The sequence below is a fragment of the Oncorhynchus gorbuscha genome, linkage group LG03 (genome assembly GCF_021184085.1).
Source record: "Oncorhynchus gorbuscha isolate QuinsamMale2020 ecotype Even-year linkage group LG03, OgorEven_v1.0, whole genome shotgun sequence".
Lineage (NCBI taxonomy): Eukaryota > Metazoa > Chordata > Actinopteri > Salmoniformes > Salmonidae > Oncorhynchus > Oncorhynchus gorbuscha.
Window position 1 is genome coordinate 33803132 of NC_060175.1, and position 17825 is coordinate 33820956.

The window sequence follows — 17825 nt, forward strand, 5'->3', positions numbered from 1 at the left end:
TGAGTTATTACATGTTAGAATCACATTTGGCAGCATACCCAGAAAGACAGACAACTGTAAAGTCTCTAAAAGCTTTCCACACCTGAATTGTAATATATGTGCACATTATATATATTTTTTAATTCTTCAAGCTCTGTCAAGTTAGTTGCTGCTAGACAGACATTTTAAAGTCTTGCCATAGATTTAAAGTTAAAACTGTAACTAGGCCACTCAGGAACATTCTGTCGTCTTGGTAACAACTCCAGAATATATTTGGCCTTGTATTTTAGGTTACCATCGTGCGGAAAGGTGAATTTGTCTCCCAGTTTTCCTCTAGGATTTTGCCTCTGCTTAGCTCTATTCTGTTTCTTTTTATCCTAAAGAACTTTCTGACAAGCATACCCATAACACGATGCAGCCACCACCATGCTTGAAAATATAAAAGAGTGATATGCTGATGTGTTGTGTTTGTGTATTCAGGCCATCAAGTTAATTTCTTTGCCACATTTTTAGTTTTACTTTAGTGCATTATTGCAAACACGATGCACTTCCTTCTTTTCACACTGTAATTTAGGTTAGTATTGCAGAGTAACTAAAATGTTGATCCATCCTCAGTTTTCTTCTAATCATAGCCATTCAACTCTAACTGTTTTAATTGGCCTCATGGTGAAATCCTTGAGGGGTTTCCTTTCTCTCTGGCAACGAAGTTAGGAAGGACACCTGTATCTTTGTAGTGACAGTGTATTGAAACACCAGCCAAAGCGTAATTAATAACTTCACCATGCTCAAAGGGATATTCTTTGTCTGCTTTCTTTGTTTTTTTACCCATCTACCAATAGGTGCCCCTCTTTGTGAAGCATTGGAAAACCTCCCTGGTCTTTGTGGTTGAAATTCACTGCTCGAATGAGGGACCTTACAGACAATTGTATGTGTGGGGTACAGAGATGAGGCAGTCATTCAAAAGTCATGTTAAACACTATTATTGCTAACACAATGAGTCCATGCAACTTAAGTGACTTGTTAAGCACATTTTTACTCATGAACTTATTTTGGCATGCCATAACAAAGGGGTTGAATAATTATTCACTCAAGACATTTCAGCTTTTAATTCATTTGTAAACATTTCTAAAAATAAAAATTCCACATTGACATTATTGGGCATTATCTGTGTATCCCTTAGCGACACAACATCTCAATTTAATCTTTTTTTAAATCTGGCTGTAACAAAACGTTTTATTTTTATTTAAATCAAGGGTTGTGGATACTTTGAAGGCACTGTAAGTGGTTATTCTGTAAACTAATTTCCCTGGGACAATAAAGATACTGTTTGACATCTGCTCATACCCAACCACTGTTCAATATGTTATCTTCCAGTGCAAGAGAAGAGACCAGGCTTACACAAATATGTCATCTTTCTCCATGATTTGGTTGAGTCCGTCGTCTCGTCTGTAGATCTTGTGGAACCGGTGATTGTAAACATCAGCCACCACCATCTAGGAAGACAGGAGGGAGCATTTATGGTTTCCTCAACTGGAGTCCCTTTATCAGACCCGTCAGTGGCACAAAATGTTATCCTCACAATTGAAAAAAGGCTACAAAGCATTAAATAATTTTAATCTAATCTACACATTTAGGGTTGGGTGGTATCCACACTTTCATACCGTTTCTGTACTTTACTGGGGTATACAGTATTACCGGAAGCGACCTTTTTTTTTTTTGGTGTGTGAATTTCTCTAGTCTGGGCACCAGTCTTTAGCTAACGTTCCACTCCTTGCCACTCCATGCCATTGCCAAAGAGACTGGCATTTCGGCAATCACAACATTCAATATGCAGCTGGATATACGGCAGAGTTGCTCATTGGTTGTTAGAAATAACATGAATATTTTCCATGGCAAAATGTTGAACCTTAAAATAGGAATTAGAATTATAACAATGTCAAAAACAAATATTTAGCTGTTAGATAGGCAAGACGTTTTATTTTGAGGCTTAAAATCAATGCAAATAGGTTGTGGTTGGAATTGCAATGTGTTTAGATTGTTCGTAAATTCAATCTGGAGTGCTAGAGTACGCTATGGGCATTTGTAAATTTAAGAGTGTTGTCAGATTGTCCATTCGTAAATTCAGAGTTTCGCTCTCGAAGCGTTCAGAGCGCACACTGGACGCTCTGGCCGAGGAAAAGGGTTGATCCGAGAGTTCTGACCCCACAAAGAGAGTCAAGCACCCAAGCTAACTGGCTAATGTTGGCTAGCTACTTCCAAACAACTCACTCTGCCAATTTTTCTTGCCCTAGCAGAGCTGGTTAAGCTGTTTTCATGTTATCCATAGCATTGGGGAGTGTAGCTGTGGTGCTGCCAACAATTTAATTACGCTTTGTTTGCCAACATTTACTTACACAGGTCATTATCAACAGGTGTTGAGCGTTCGTAAATTCATCAGTTATTCTGCACTCTGGCACAACTCAGACGAGAGTGCTCTGAAATCAGAGTAGATAGCCAGAATTTACGAAAGCACCCATAGTTTCTGAATTTAGACGTGCTGTGTGGACAAACAAAAAACGGTTGCTTAGCAAACCTGATACCTCTGTTCTGAGTGTTAAAGAATATATGTTAACGGTGATATAGTCCAAATATTTAGATAATCATTGTGATTGACGAATAGCTGAGGGTTATCGAATCAGGATCAACACCTCTGATCTCCTCGAGCTTATTAACAATAGAAGATATTTGTAGATGGCAGAAAGGCCCCTTTCTGTTCGCTAAAGAGACTGGTACTCAGGCTAGAATGTCTCTGCTGTAACCAAGAAGCTTGATCTTGACACCAGGCATGGATGCCCCAAATCCCCCCTATTTTAATTTTTTTACTGTATTGAAATGTCGAAATATATGCCAGAGTATTGCCAAGCCTACTGACCGATACTTTTAATCCTATCAAGTCACAACAAAAATGTGACCATGAGCACACAAGCATAAAGGACATGTGTGCAAATGCCAGGCAGGGACTGTAAAAAGAGAGTCTAAAAGTACAATGGCCCTTATTCAACTAGCAGCACATAAAGGGTAAAGCTCTCACATTCTCAGCGAGGATTCCAGAAAGCCGGGACAAGGCGCTGCATAGGTCTGTCACTGAGCCAAGCTTGGGGACCACCACTCGGTACTGGAGATGAGGAAAAAAAGAGATGCAGAGGGAGAGAAAGAGAAGGATGGAGACACAAATATTTTGACTTCGACACAGATGTATGACTGCCGTCAACGCAGCAGTATGTACAAAGACCACTGTTTCTAGGTCCCCATTAAAAAACTGGTCTTGTTTTGAGAACCACCTCAATGACTCAATGAGTATAGGCAAATATCTTATTTACTTTGCAGACCTCATCACGAAAACAGAAACACAATAGGGGCACCTCTGAACATTAACCATACACAGACACTATATTTGAATGAAATTCAACTAGCCCAGGTTTAAACTAATGAATGTTTTGTCTGGGGCTGTGCTAAGAATATTAACACTACCGTTCAAAAGTTTGGGGTCACTTAGAAACGGTAGTGTAGATGGTCCACTAAGAGTATCAGATACCTTGACATTCTAATAACACCCAGCCACAGGGATATTGTTGGAGAGAATATGAAACCCTTTCTTCTAAAAATTAAGGACTTTGCTAGATGGTCAAATATATACATTTCATTATGGGGTAAAATGTATTCTATTAACATGATGCTGGCACCTGTAATATATTATCCTCTACCTCATCTCCCTCTATATATCTCAGATAATTACTTTGAAGATATTTACAGGCATGTTCTCGATTTTATTTGGGGTAACTCTCAGCTGTTTAGGTATAAAACATATATATATATTTTTTTATACAAGTCGTGATCCTGGACAACACCCTGTCGTTCTCAAATAACATCAAGGCGGTGGCCCGTTCCTGTAGGTTCATGCTCTACAACATCCGCAGAGTACGACCCTGCCTCACACAGGAAGCGGCACAGGTCCTAATCCAGGCACTTGTCATCTCCCGTCTGGATTACTGCAACTCGCTGTTGGCTGGGCTCCCTGCCTGTGCCATTAAACCCCTACAACTCATCCAGAACGCCGCAGCCCGTCTGGTGTTCAACCTTCCCAAGTTCTCTCACGTCACCCCGCTCCTCCGCTCTCTCCACTGGCTTCCAGTTGAAGCTCGCATCCGCTACAAGACCATGGTGCTTGCCTACGGAGCTGTGAGGGGAACGGCACCTCAGTACCTCCAGGCTCTGATCAGGCCCTACACCCAAACAAGGACACTGTGTTCATCCACCTCTGGCCTGCTCGCCTCCCTACCACTGAGGAAGTACAGCTCCCGCTCAGCCCAGTCAAAACTGTTCGCTGCTCTGGCCCCCCCAATGGTGGAACAAACTCCCTCACGACGCCAGGACAGCGGAGTCAATCACCACCTTCCGGAGACACCTGAAACCCCACCTCTTTAAGGAATACCTAGGATAGGATAAGTAATCCCTCTCACCCCCACCCCCCCTTTAAGATTTAGATGCACTATTGTAAAGTGACTGTTCCACTGGATGTCATAAGGTGAATGCACCAATTTGTAAGTCGCTCTGGATAAGAGCGTCTGCTAAATGACTTAAATGTAATGTAAATGTAAGTCAGTCTTCCCCCAAAAAAAGGTGGATCTGGTCTCCATAACTTCAGGAAGTACTACTGGGCTATCAATGTCAAACATATCAGTATTTAGTTGTCATGTTGGAAGGGAGGGGCAAAACCCGGCTGGTACCAGATTTTGACCTGGCTTGGAATTTTTGGCAGAGTAAGACCACAACTGAACAATCACCCCACTGTTACAAACACTAGAACCTTGTGGGGTATAAATCTCCTCCGTGGCACAAAAAGATTATCCTAATTGGATGTAATACATTTGAGGTACAGAATACATTATCTGTTAGATCTATTTGATGAGCATTCTAAGTAACTCTTAAGCTTTACCCAAATTACAGAGAAATATAAGCTGCCACATAATGAATATTGGAGACACCTCCAGCTACGAAGTTATTTGTCAAAGTGGTTGGGAAACACCCTTACATGTTCCATAGCCAGCCCGATAAAATAAATAATTTATAATCTGCTACAGGAGCAGGACTTGTCAGATCCTTTAAATAAGGATCAAGTACAAATGGGCAAAATATTTGTCTCTACATATATCCCACGAAGAGTGGAAATAATGCTTGTCTAATTTGAATACTATGTATAAAGAAATGGTAAACACATTTATTCAATTGGACTCCACAAAGTTAATACCAGAAGACCAAAGTTGGATATGTAAAGGTGATGATGCCTCTAATACACATCTCTGGTCATGTCAAGTGCTAAGAGATTGGTGGAATAATATACAACAAGTTGATTTTGAGGTTATTAAGAAAGTTCCTGATCACAGTAAAACTGTATATGTTAGTCCTCATCTTCAGCTGTTGAGCCTATGTTTTCACTTCCTTTGAAAAGAGATGGCTTATCCTGGCCATCACAACTTCTAAGCACTTAACTCCTTACTCTTAAGGCATTGGAAGAAAGAAGACCCCCCCCCTCCCTTTGATGAACGGGCCAGTACCATAGCACAGCTGGCTAGCTATGAGAGTTTCTTACCCGCTCCTGGATAAACTACTTTGAATATACTTGGGGCTCCTTTCATTGCTTGGTCAAATGGACCTTAAAATGTGAACTGTATCTAAAGTCAGTTTATAATGGGGTATAGCAGTGGTGCTATTATTTATTATCTATTCGTTTTCTCTTGTTTTTGGTGTGTCTGATATCATTGTTTGGTTTTATATTACTCTGTGTTTGTCTTGTCCTTTTCTTCGTTGTTGTGAAATCCTTAATAAATAAAAAAATATTGTTATAATAATGACAGTGTAACGACATTGAGGGGGAAACGCAGCACACATCTAGTGTGTGTGTGTGTATGTGTGTGTGTGTTACCTGTGTGGGTCTGGACTGGGGGTCAATGCGGACCAAGAACACCTCCATAGTGCGGTCCTTCTTCATGGGCAGAGGGAGTGTGAGGTAGCAGAATGGGTCAAAAGTCACAGAGATCTTGGCACATTCTGGACACACCAGAGTGGATTTGAACAGGCCATGGAATATGTCCACGATGATTGAGTCATTGCGCAGGCGATGATTTGTCCATGCTTCCTTAGCTACAATCTGTCACTCAGAAGAAGGGAAGAAAACTGTTAAGAGATTTGTACAGAGGTGATCACAAACAAGATAGGAGTTAATGACAATGCTATGGGAAAATCCTCCTTTCTAGCATCACCAAGATTGTGTGTATGTGTACCTCGTCTGGCCGCCCCCCCGCATCTTGCAGGGCCAGGTAAGGCTTCTTTTTAACACGGTTCAGGTCTTCATGGAGCCCGTCCATCAGGAAGGCCAGCAACTCCTGGGAGTCCTGCTGCTGGTATCCTGAAAACTGGGGGGCGAAGCGACCCACTTGGGTCTGAGATAGAAGGGGAACACAGGGTGGAGGTTAGCAGACTGTGCAGCTTGTTAGTCACACGTGTTCTAGTAATTATGACAGAGTGTTTCATGCTCATTGCTGTCTGCAATGAGTTCGTAAATTAGTAACTGACTATAGGATAAATCTACTGGTAACTGACAATTGGAAAATCTACTGGCCAAAAAGAGGATGAGGAAGGTGCACTCCAACAGAACTACATTGCAGTAACCTATAGAAATTCAGTCTCATGTATCCGTGGTAATGCTCACTTTAAAGGTGCGGGGAGCCACATAGCTGCTGCGGCTAAGCCACATCTGCTTGACCAGGTCTGCATAGGCCTCTGCGATCTCCCCCCTCATTCCTAATGGATTCTCCCGGTTGATCTCCGCCTCATACTGGTCATCTAGGAAGTACTCCGTGAGAGGACACGCGTTGCTCAGGCACTGCAACAAAACAGTGAGGTGAATAAGGGGGAAATATACAGTTCAAACTTTGTTTGGTGTGTGAGTCAAAGAGCCTGTCTACGCCTGGGAGTCTGTGGCCTGCTCTTCCACACCATTATCTGACTTAGAGAGGCAAGTACAGCTCGGTCTTAGACAAGGGATAATTGGATGTCTTAGACAAGGGAAATATGCTCTATAGCAAGACATATCCTGAAATTTAAATTAATAGTCAGGCGTTCATTTGCTTAAATCACTGATCCCAGCGGGAGCTTATTAGAGACCGGCTTCTATTCGAGCCAGGCGTCTATTTCCTTAAGGCACACAGCTTTTGCTCATTTGCATAGTTAACTGAAGAACTGTAATATCCTATGCTACACGGAGTCGTGGCTGAACGAGGCCACGGTTAACATAAATCTAGCTGGTTTTTGTATGCATCGGCAGGACAGACCGGCAGCTTCTCGTAAACTCAAGGGCATGGGTCTCTGTTAACAACAGCTGATGTGCAATCCTAATAATAAGGAAGTCTTGAGGTTCTGCTTGCCTGCTCACACCAACTCATTCAAGCGTTTTTCTTTACATTTACCATTTTGTACATTGTAGAATAATAGTGAAGACAAACTATAAAACAACATATGGAATCATGTAGTAACCAAGTGTTAAACAAATCAAAATATATTTTATATGAGATTCTGCAATGTAGCCACCCTTTGCCTTGACAGCTTTGCACACTCTTGGCATTCTCTCAACCAGCTCATGAGGTAGTCACCTGGAGTGCAATTTCAATTAACAGGTGTGCCTTGTTACAGTTTTTCTCAGTCGCTTTGGTGCATTTTTCACATCATCCCTAACATGTGCAAAATAATAAGTGCATTTTTCAGAACAATTTGTACAAATTGCAATATACAATAGATATGTTTCTAAAGCTAGTCAGTCACTAAAAATCCTTAGTACATCTCTCAAAAGTAAATATTCATGCCAATGATCATGTCAGTGTCATCAGAATGGTAAGTCATTGAGTCATTGTTCACGAACAAGGTCGTCAAAATGAACAAGGACGTCAAAATGTTTAGGCATGTTGTCAATGTAACTGTGTACTTTGACAGTATTACCGTAGGGAGTTTTTCCTAGCCACCGTGCTTCTACACCTGCATTGCTTTGTCACGCCTTGGCCATTGTATTTTGTGTTTTTGTTATATGTTTGGGTAGGCCAGGGTGTGACATGGGTTTATATGTTGTGTTTCGCATTGGGGTTTGTAATATTTGGGATCGCGGCTGATTAGGGGTGTGTCTAGTTAGGCTTGGCTGCCTGAGGCGATTCTCAATCAGAGTCAGGTGCTTGTCGTTGTCTCTGATTGGGAACCGTATTTAGGTAGCCTGAGTTCGCGTTGTATTTTGTGGGTGTTTGTACCTGTCTCTGTGTAGTAGTCACCAGATAGGCTGTAATTAGTTTCACGTTTCGTTTGTTGTTTTTTTCAGTTATTTCATGCACCGTTTTCATTCATTTAAGTCATGAGTAACCTACACGCTGCATTTCGGTCTGACTCTCTTCTTACAACAGACGAACGTCGTTACATGCTTGCTGTTTGGGGTTTTAGGCTGGGTTTCTGTACAGCACTTTGAGATATCAGCTGATGTACGAAGGGCTATATTTTTTATTATTATTTTATTTATTTTTTTCACCTTTATTTAACCAGGTAGGCAAGTTGAGAACAAGTTCTCATTTACAATTGCGACCTGGCCAAGATAAAGCAAAGCAGTTCGACAGATACAACGACACAGAGTTACACATGGAGTAAAACAAACATACAGTCAATAATACAGTATAAACAAGTCTATATACAATGTGAGCAAATGAGGTGAGAAGGGAGGTAAAGGCAAAAAAGGCCATGGTGGCAGAGTAAATACAATATAGCATATATAGCATATAAATACATTTGATTTGATGTAAACTTAGGCTACAGTTTGGATGACAGCTACTGTATTGAAAATGCACAAGGCTGCACTTTTATGGCATATATCAATTTTAACAGTGCTATTTACTTATTACTGTATGCGCGTTATTGATTGAAAGAGACTGGACAACCCAAGAGGCACAAAGGAAAAAAAACTAAATTAGAAAGAAACACCGGAAACCACCTCTAAGGCACAACTTTGCCCGCAGCACTGTTGTGCTGTCTCTACACATCCAGACGTTCCTGTCTGTCGACCAACATATTCTCATCCACATCACACCGGATATTTTCGCTTCCAATGCAACGTGGAAAGAATCTTTTGGACCCTTCGACACGCCTCAGCCATTGTAAGGCCATGATTGACAACATGGTCTACAATAGTGGCCCTTATGTCATCAGATATGCGCCTAAATCAAATCAAATGTATTAATATAGCCCTTCGTACATCAGCTGATATCTCAAAGTGCTGTACAGAAACCCAGCCTAAAACCCCAAACAGCAAGCAATGCAGATGTAGAAGCACGGTGGCTAGGAAAAACTCCCTAGAAAGGCCAAAACCTAGGAAGAAGCCTAGAGAGGAACCAGGCTATGTGGGGTGGCCAGTCCTCTTCTGGCTGTGCTGGGGGGAGAGGAACCAGGCTATGTGGGGTGGACAGTCCTCTTCTGGCTGTGCCGGGTGGCCAGTCCTCTTCTGGCTGTGCCGGGTGGAGCCTATGTCCTCTTCCTCTGTTTTGCCTTCCACCATGCATCCTTGCTCCTCTTCTTCCTCCTCCTCCTCTTGGCTGTTGACCCTGTTCATTTCCTGGTCCATCCATTATTGGAAAATTGCAACTCTCTGTTTTTGGTCTGTCTATATATGCTTGCCAATTGATTCTTCATGAGATGCACCTTTGAGAAATTTAGACAACTGGTTGATTGTTGGTTGAACTAACACTTTTACATTCCTTCATGAGTGAGGGTCAATTTCACCTGCACGATTCATCAATTCATATTTTTGTACAAAAGGTCTAATAGAAATGTGTAAAACTATGCTTGACAGTTTATGACAAATAGTTCAACAATTTTTCATGTAATGGCTTATGCAAGGAACTAATGCCTAGATGTTTTGAGGGGTAAGGCTATTCAACAGAACCATCTACTACATTTTGATCAACATGACATGAGCAATTTATAATGTGTAAAAAAGCTGACACTTGTACATTATCAATTGCAATTTGCTCAAAAGGAATAAGAAATTGCTTTATTGATGTGCACAAGTGACTAGATGATTTGGAATTTGTACAAGTAGTTTCAAGAATTGCACTTTTGATCTAAGAAATGCACCAAAGCGACTGAGAAAAACTGTAAAAGATCATTTGTGGAATTTCTTTCCTTCTGAATGTGTTTGAGCCAATACGTTGTGTTGTGACAAGGTAGGAGTGATATACAGAAGATAGCCCTATTTGGTAAAAGACCAAGTCCATATTATGGCAAGAACAGCTCAAATAAGCAAAGATAGTCACTGTGTACTTGTTTCTCATGTGACTATTTATATATTTTGAATTATATCTTTAAATCTGCATTGTTGGAAATGAACCCGTAAGCACTTCACTATTAGTCTACGAAGCATGTGACATAATTTGATTTGTTTAATTTCAGCATTTTAATAAATGTATTTCTTTCCTACATTAAATGTGTTAGCATTTACACACTGTCAGGTTTCGGGGGGGTTGTCTTTACTCCCGAAGACATTTACTGTTTTTGTGCTTGCCAGTTAGCTAGCCGTTCTCAGCTGTTAGCAGTTTCTTACTGGAGATAACAGATTGCCAAAATGTTTGTGTCATTACGGAATTATTTAATGTAATAAATCAAACATTAAACCAAGTAAATAATTCATGGTAAACTCGTAAACAATTCATTTAGACTGGTGTTTATTTCTTTGAAAAGGGCTTTTATTTGCTGAAATGCGTGCCATTGCCCAGCTATTAAAAAAAGGCGCAGGTGGCTATGGACTGAGTTTAATTTAGTTTTACAGTACCCAATATTTGCTGTGGGGTCCATATGAATTCTTTGTGTAGTACATGCTAATGTGAGTTTGCACACAGACCTTGTGTGTATGTGTGTGTGTGTGTGTGTGGTACCTGAAGAGCGGAGTTCATAAAACAGGTGTTGCCTAGGTTACTGAGACCACAGAGGCCAGGTTGGGATGGTGACTCTCTGTAGTTGTAGGAGGAGCTGTATGAATTGTAACCTCCCAATCTGTAGAAACAGTAAGGTTTAGTCCACTGTTTAACAGGTCAAACATCAATGGATTGTACAAATATTCCAAAACATACACTATCGGTCAAAAGTTTTAGAACACCTACTCATTCAAGGCTTTTTATTTTTACCATTTTCTACATTGTGGAATAATAGTGGAGACATCACAACTATGAAATAACACATATGGATTCATGTAGTAACCAAAACAAAAAAAAGTGTTAAACAAGTCTAAATATATTTTATATTTGAGCATCTTCAAAATAGCCAACCTTTGCCTTGAGGAAAGCTTTGCACACTCTTGGCATTCTCTCAACCAGCTTCACCTGGATTGCATTTCAATTTTTAAAAGTTACTAAAGGACACCAATAAGAAGAAGAGACTTGTTTGTGCCAAGAAACACAAGCAATGGACATTAGACTGGTGGAAATGTGTCCTTTTGGTTCGAACCGCCGTGTCTTTGTGAGATGCAGAGTAGGTGAATGGATGATCTCTGCATGTGTGGTTCCCACCGTGAAGAATGGAGGAGGTGTGATGGTGCTTTGCTGGTGACTCTGTTGGTGATTTATTTGCAATTCAAGGCACACTTAACCAGCACGGCTACCACAGCATTCTGCAGTGATACACCATCAAATCTGGTTTGCGCTTAGTGGGACTATCATTTGTTTTTCCAACAGGATAATGACCCAAAACACACCTCCAGGCTGTGTAAGGGCTATTTGACCAAGAAGGAGAATCATGGAGTGCTGCATCAGATGACCTGGCCTCCACAATCACCCAACCTCAACCCAATTGAGATGGTTTGGGATGAGTCGGACAGCAGAGTGAAGGAAAAGCAACCAACAAGTGCTCAGCATATATGTGGGAACTCCAAGACTGTTGGAAAATCATTCCAGGTGAAGCTGGCTGAGAGAATGCCAAGAGTGTGCAAAGCTGTCATCAAGGCAAGGGGAGGCTATTTGAAGAATCTCAAATATAAAATATGGTTACTACATGATCCCATGTTTTATTTCATACAATGTACAAAATAGTAAAAATATGTTCTAAAACTTTTGACCGGTAGTGTAAATGGGACTCCATTGACTTGGTCTGAATGGCTAGTGATATCCCAGTGACTGCATATTGTGGCATAATGATAAAAACACAGTTTGCTTGCCTATTGCCAGAGGAGGTGCTGTTGTTCAGTGTATAGCCAGAGTTGCTGCTGCTGTCCCCATTTGTTACTGTTGAGGAGATGGTTGTCGACGAGTTGGAAGAGAGCTTTGGAGAGGTAGTGAAATTCCTGGATGTAGCCGTACTGGATCTGAATAACATGAACATAGACTTACTGGATAAGTTTCAGACACATTATCTGATATATACTATTTTCTGCATTCAAACATTAGGGTTGAGCGGTATCCAGATTTTCATATAGTTTGTCTCTCATCCCAGGAATTACGGTATTACCGTCTTAGTACACAAGGGGGGCGCCTGAAATGGTAAAAAGCCCATTGGATGTCTATTACCAGAATGCTAACAAAGTCAGCACAAAAGCTAATTTCCATGGAGGTTGCTAGCTAAATATGCTCACAAGAGCAAACTAAAATAAACAAATAGCAAAGACAGGCAATCCAGCTCTGAATGTAAATTTGTAAATTTACAAGCAAATGTGAACGAGAGAGATTGTATGGGGGGAGCAGTCAGGCCGAGAACAGAGAGGAGGAAAGAAAACACACACCGAAAACCAAGATGGCAACACCAGCTGTACAGATAACCCATCCAAACGGGCTTTGACTTCTGAAACACAGCAGAAAGCTAGCACAATTTGATGCCCCGTCACCTTATTAATTAAGTAACTTACTTTGATAACTAGCAAGTTAAACTTAAGGGAATTCTGTGTTTTTCCACAAGGCAAAAAATATAAAGTGTATATGAAATATATTGCTGCCTTTTGTAAACACATCTAAAATGCTTTTAAATTGTAATTTCTGCTCAGTATCAGACAAATTTTGTGCTTCCATTACATTTCTCCACTCTGATAAAAATTCACGAATGGGCATTGTATTAGCAGACAGCGCTCCTCTGACTGATGTGTTGTTTGGTGTAGTCAGCCTACTTTTCTCTGTCAGAAAAACATTAGGAAATGTAGTCCGCTACATTCTTTCTATGATAAAACATTGGAAATATGATGGCCATGCATAGTTTTTGCAAAAAAGACCTTGCTTTTTCATTGTAAGCTCATTTACTTGGGTGGCTGCCAGCCAAATACTATTGCACTTCGGTTGTTATCTGATGAAAATGAGGCTACTATCTGCCAAATGTGTTGCCCTAAAGTATTTACTGCAAAGGAAAACTATAGTTGCATATCCCTGATTCGACTATTGAAATAAATAAAACACTTTCTATATAAATAGCAACCCCTGTCAATAAATAGCTGGACTCACCTGCTCCCACTTTCTCCCATTGTGCTATTTACAAACAAACATGACTGGTTCAACTGTTCTGGGGAACTATGGCAATCATGGCTTCATGTAAATGTAAAATAATGTGACAGGTAAAATAAAGAACGTGATCTGCTTTATCTCCTAACATATTACACAAGTGGACTACAGGTATTTACTTCAAAAGTAGCTACAAATATTACAACTTCAAAGCTTTTTCAATACCGTTGAAACTATCTCGTGGCTATTACCAAATACCCTGGTATATAGTATACCGCCCAAGCCTATCAGACAGAAAATAGTAAATGTGACAATTTACGCCATTTTAGTCAACAAGTGGTGTTGCAAAGCTACAGGTAATTTATTAAAGTCACGGGAATGTTCTGTAATTTTTGTAATAAACAGAAAATCTATGACAATCTATCGTAATTTATACTTGAGATTTTTTATGTATTCATATATAATATAAATTATTTCCTTGATATTTTCCACTAGACGTTCAAGACGGTATCTAGTATGGTTCAAGAGAAAATAGCCTAATAATTAAAAAATGATTAACAATGGCATTATTTTCAATAAACTCTGCAACTATTCCAACTATTTACTTTTCACACCTGTCACCAGTTTGAGGCCAAAACATTGAAAACAAATACATATTGACATTGTAAAAACAATGTGTGTAAAAAGAAATGTAAAGTATATTTCATGCTGAAACCCCCATATTAAAACACCAATGGGTTTCACTACGTTGATGGTTAATAGTTAGGATAATTTTTACAGCTTGGTCATTCTATTCTTTTTTATTTAAGAATCTTAATTATTTCTTAAATTTGACATGTAATAAGGCTAAAGATAATATTACGGAACGCCTGTGATAATCTGAAGTACCCAAAATGGCCATCTTGTGCTAGATAACATAATATCCTTGAAAGATAACAAAATTCTAGTAGTTTACTGATGAACTTCGAAAGATCCAGTAATATAGTGCCGCTTTGCAACCTTAGTCAAAGTCCTAGAATTGCGGATGGGTAACCATATAACGATAGACTTACTTTGGATGGGAGGCTTGTCTGGGCCACGTGCCGTCCTCGTTCTTGCATTCAATCACGAGCACCTGTGTGGGCATCACACTAGTGAGAGCCGTGCTGAACCCAGCTGATTTCAACAACTGTGTCATAACATAACATGTGTCATAACATACTCATACACATGTATGAATGTACATTTGACCGGCAATTTAGCTGTGATGTTTGGGGGCACATAGTTAGTCAGTTATAAGCCTGCCTGACTGAGTGGCAGTGGAATGAGCCTGGCAAGCAGATCGTGAAAAACACCTGAGAAAATCAAATTTGGCAGTCTGCCTGGAAATGTATTCGTAAAACCAATACATTTTCCTAATATCTTTCAGATTAGATGATTTTCTGTTCTCCTCTCATTTTAATTCAAGTACTTTTAAAGTATCAAGGTATTCCAGTATTGTAATTTCAAAGTGCCAAATTCAAGTACTTTAAGCACCTCAAGCGAACCCTGCTCATGAGATTATAAATTACGACACCATTGCAGCTTCCCCTCAAAAATATTCACGTGTGCGGTGTGTCTAAAAAAGAAAGTGCCAGTGGGCAAAGGGTCTCGTTCTAGCTGTGTGTGGACTAGTAATGAGTGAGCGGATTTGGATGTTGGGGTGGAGCCAGTACTCTACCTGGCCCTGGAAGAGACCAGCATCCTGTACGGTGCTGTCTGGCTTGTTCAGCTGCTCGTACGTGTTGCTCATGTACTTGTTCCACAGTCGAGTCTCCTTCCCCGTTGGGATCTCAAATAGTGACCGCATCTCCTTCTCTATGGTGTCTGGACAGGGCACACACAATATTTAGTTAATTAAAAGTCAGAAGTGGCTGAAGATGATACATATTTAGTTAGTTCACACGTCAGTTTGCTCTCTGGCTCACAGTACAGTACACTGTTCTCTCTCACCTATAGTGTCAGCTTTGCTGAAATGACGTGTGACCACATTGTCCATGTTGTCATTCTCACACAAGTTGAGCTCCAACAGATAGACCTCCACTTTACAGTGCTTGACAAACATGCCGTGTTCAACCACCTAGATAGAAAGCACAAGGTTAAAGAGAGAGACTAAAGCAAAAGAGTGAAAATATATATTTTTAAATGGTATCACCTTTCTGACGATGGGACGCTGGCCCTCGAGGCAACCATACCAGCTGACAAACTTGTTCCACGCCTCAGTGGGCACTAGGACATAGTCCAACTCATCTATAAGGTGCTCCTTCAGGATCTGGGTCTCATGGTCTAAGGGGAAAGAGAGTGTGTGTCAAGGTAAGTTTATGACAACAAGTATTTAGAGTGCTCGTTTATAACAAGTTTTGCACTTATTAGAATTATGCTCACAGTAGAAACAAAAGAACACACACAGGCCTACACAAAGATTAAAATACAATGTGACATTTTGTGGAAGTGAATATGATGCCTGCATTACCTGAGAACAGGCCAGAGTTGTCAACAGGGCCGGGATAGAGACTGTGCTCTCCAACATTGTACATATCCCAACTGTCAAATCCCACATATTTCTTCCACTGCTTGAACCACCGACTATCAATCAGAAACCTGCAAAAAGAAGTGCTACTGTATTGGGTGGAATGATAACTTGCAGGTTAAAATGTATATCACACAACGGTAAAACAAATGTTTTATATAAACTTGCCCTGCATGCAGACAACCTGTGCAACTAGTTTCTATATTATGTCTAACAATTGCTAGGTTTCAATCGGTGACATATTATCAAGTGAATATTCCCAAATCTGCATAAAAGCAATATGCGCATTTTTAAACCAGAGATGTTTCCGTCAAATTGACTTATTGCAGATAAGTCTGAATGATGACGTAGTGCATATAAAAATACATTTTGCGGTTATATTCCCATTTCTTTTTTTTTTCACCTTTATTTAACCAGGTAGGCTAGTTGAGAACAAGTTGTCGTTTGCAACTGCGACCTGACCAAGATAAAGCATAGCAGTGTGAATCGACAACAGAGTTACACATGGAGTAAACAATTAACAAGTCAATAACACAGTAGGAAAAAAAAGGGGAGACTATATACATTGTGTGCAAAAGGCATGAGGTAGGCGAATAATTACAATTTTGCAGATTAACATGGAGTGATAAATTATCAGATGGTCATGTACAGGTAGAGATATTGGTGTGCAAAAGAGCAGAAAAGTAAATAAATAAAAACAGTATGGGGATGAGGTAGGTAAAAATGGGTGGGCTATTTAGCTGCTCAGTTAGCAGATGTTTAAAGTTGGTGAGAGAGATAAAAGTCTCCAACTTCGGCGATTTTTGCAATTTGTTCCAGTCACAGGCAGCAGAGAACTGGAACGAAAGGCGGCCAAATGAGATGTTGGCTTTAGGGATGATCAGTGAGATACACCTGCTGGAGCGCGTGCTACGGATGGGTGTTGCCATCGTGACCAGTGAACTGAGATAAGGCGGAGCTTTACCTAGCATGGACTTGTAGATGACCTGGAGCCAGTGGGTCTGGCGACGAATATGTAGCGAGGGCCAGCCGACTAGAGCATACAAGTCGCAGTGGTGGGTGGTATAAGGTGCTTTAGTGACAACACGGATGGCACTGTGATAAACTGCATCCAGTTTGCTGAGTAGAGTGTTGGAAGCAATTTTGTAGATGACATCGCCGAAGTCGAGGATCGGTAGGATAGTCAGTTTTACTAGGGTAAGTTTGGCGGCGTGAGTGAAGGAGGCTTTGTTGCGGAATAGAAAGCCGACTCTTGATTTGATTTTCGATTGGAGATATTTGATATGAGTCTGGAAGGAGAGTTTACAGTCTAGCCAGACGCCTAGGTACTTATAGATGTCCACATATTCAAGGTTGTAACCATCCAGGGTGGTGATGCTGGCCAGGCGTGCGGGTGCAGGCAGCGAACGGTTGAAAAGCATGCATTTGGTTTAGCGTTTAAGAGCAGTTGGATGCCACGGAAGGAGTGTTGTATGGCATTGAAGCTCGTTTGGAGGTTAGATAGCAGTGTCCAAGGACGGGCCGGAAGTATATAGAATGGTGTCGTCTGCGTGGAGGTGGATCAGGGAATCACCGCAGCAAGAGCAACATCATTGATATATACAGAAAAAAAGAGTCGGCCCGAGGATTGAACCTTGTGGCACCCCCATAGAGACTGCCAGAGGACCGGACAGCATGCCATCCGATTTGACACACTGAACTCTGTCTGCAAAGTAATTTGTGAACCAGGCAAGGCAGTCATCCGAAAAACCGAGGCTACTGAGTCT

The 17825-nt window shown here is 40.7% G+C and overlaps 1 protein-coding gene across 1 annotated transcript in view; it reads right to left on the minus strand.

Annotated features, from left to right (window-relative positions):
* The window catches only part of LOC124031250 (ubiquitin carboxyl-terminal hydrolase 4-like), a 35156-nt gene that overhangs the window by 11078 nt on the left and 6253 nt on the right, over positions 1–17825 (minus strand). Inside the window, 12 exon segments of the mRNA XM_046342301.1 lie at positions 1378–1472; positions 3050–3133; positions 5942–6166; positions 6300–6458; positions 6728–6901; positions 10974–11091; positions 12248–12394; positions 14564–14625; positions 15211–15356; positions 15483–15609; positions 15685–15815; positions 16003–16130. Of these exon segments, the coding sequence (XP_046198257.1) occupies positions 1378–1472; positions 3050–3133; positions 5942–6166; positions 6300–6458; positions 6728–6901; positions 10974–11091; positions 12248–12394; positions 14564–14625; positions 15211–15356; positions 15483–15609; positions 15685–15815; positions 16003–16130 (1596 nt within the window).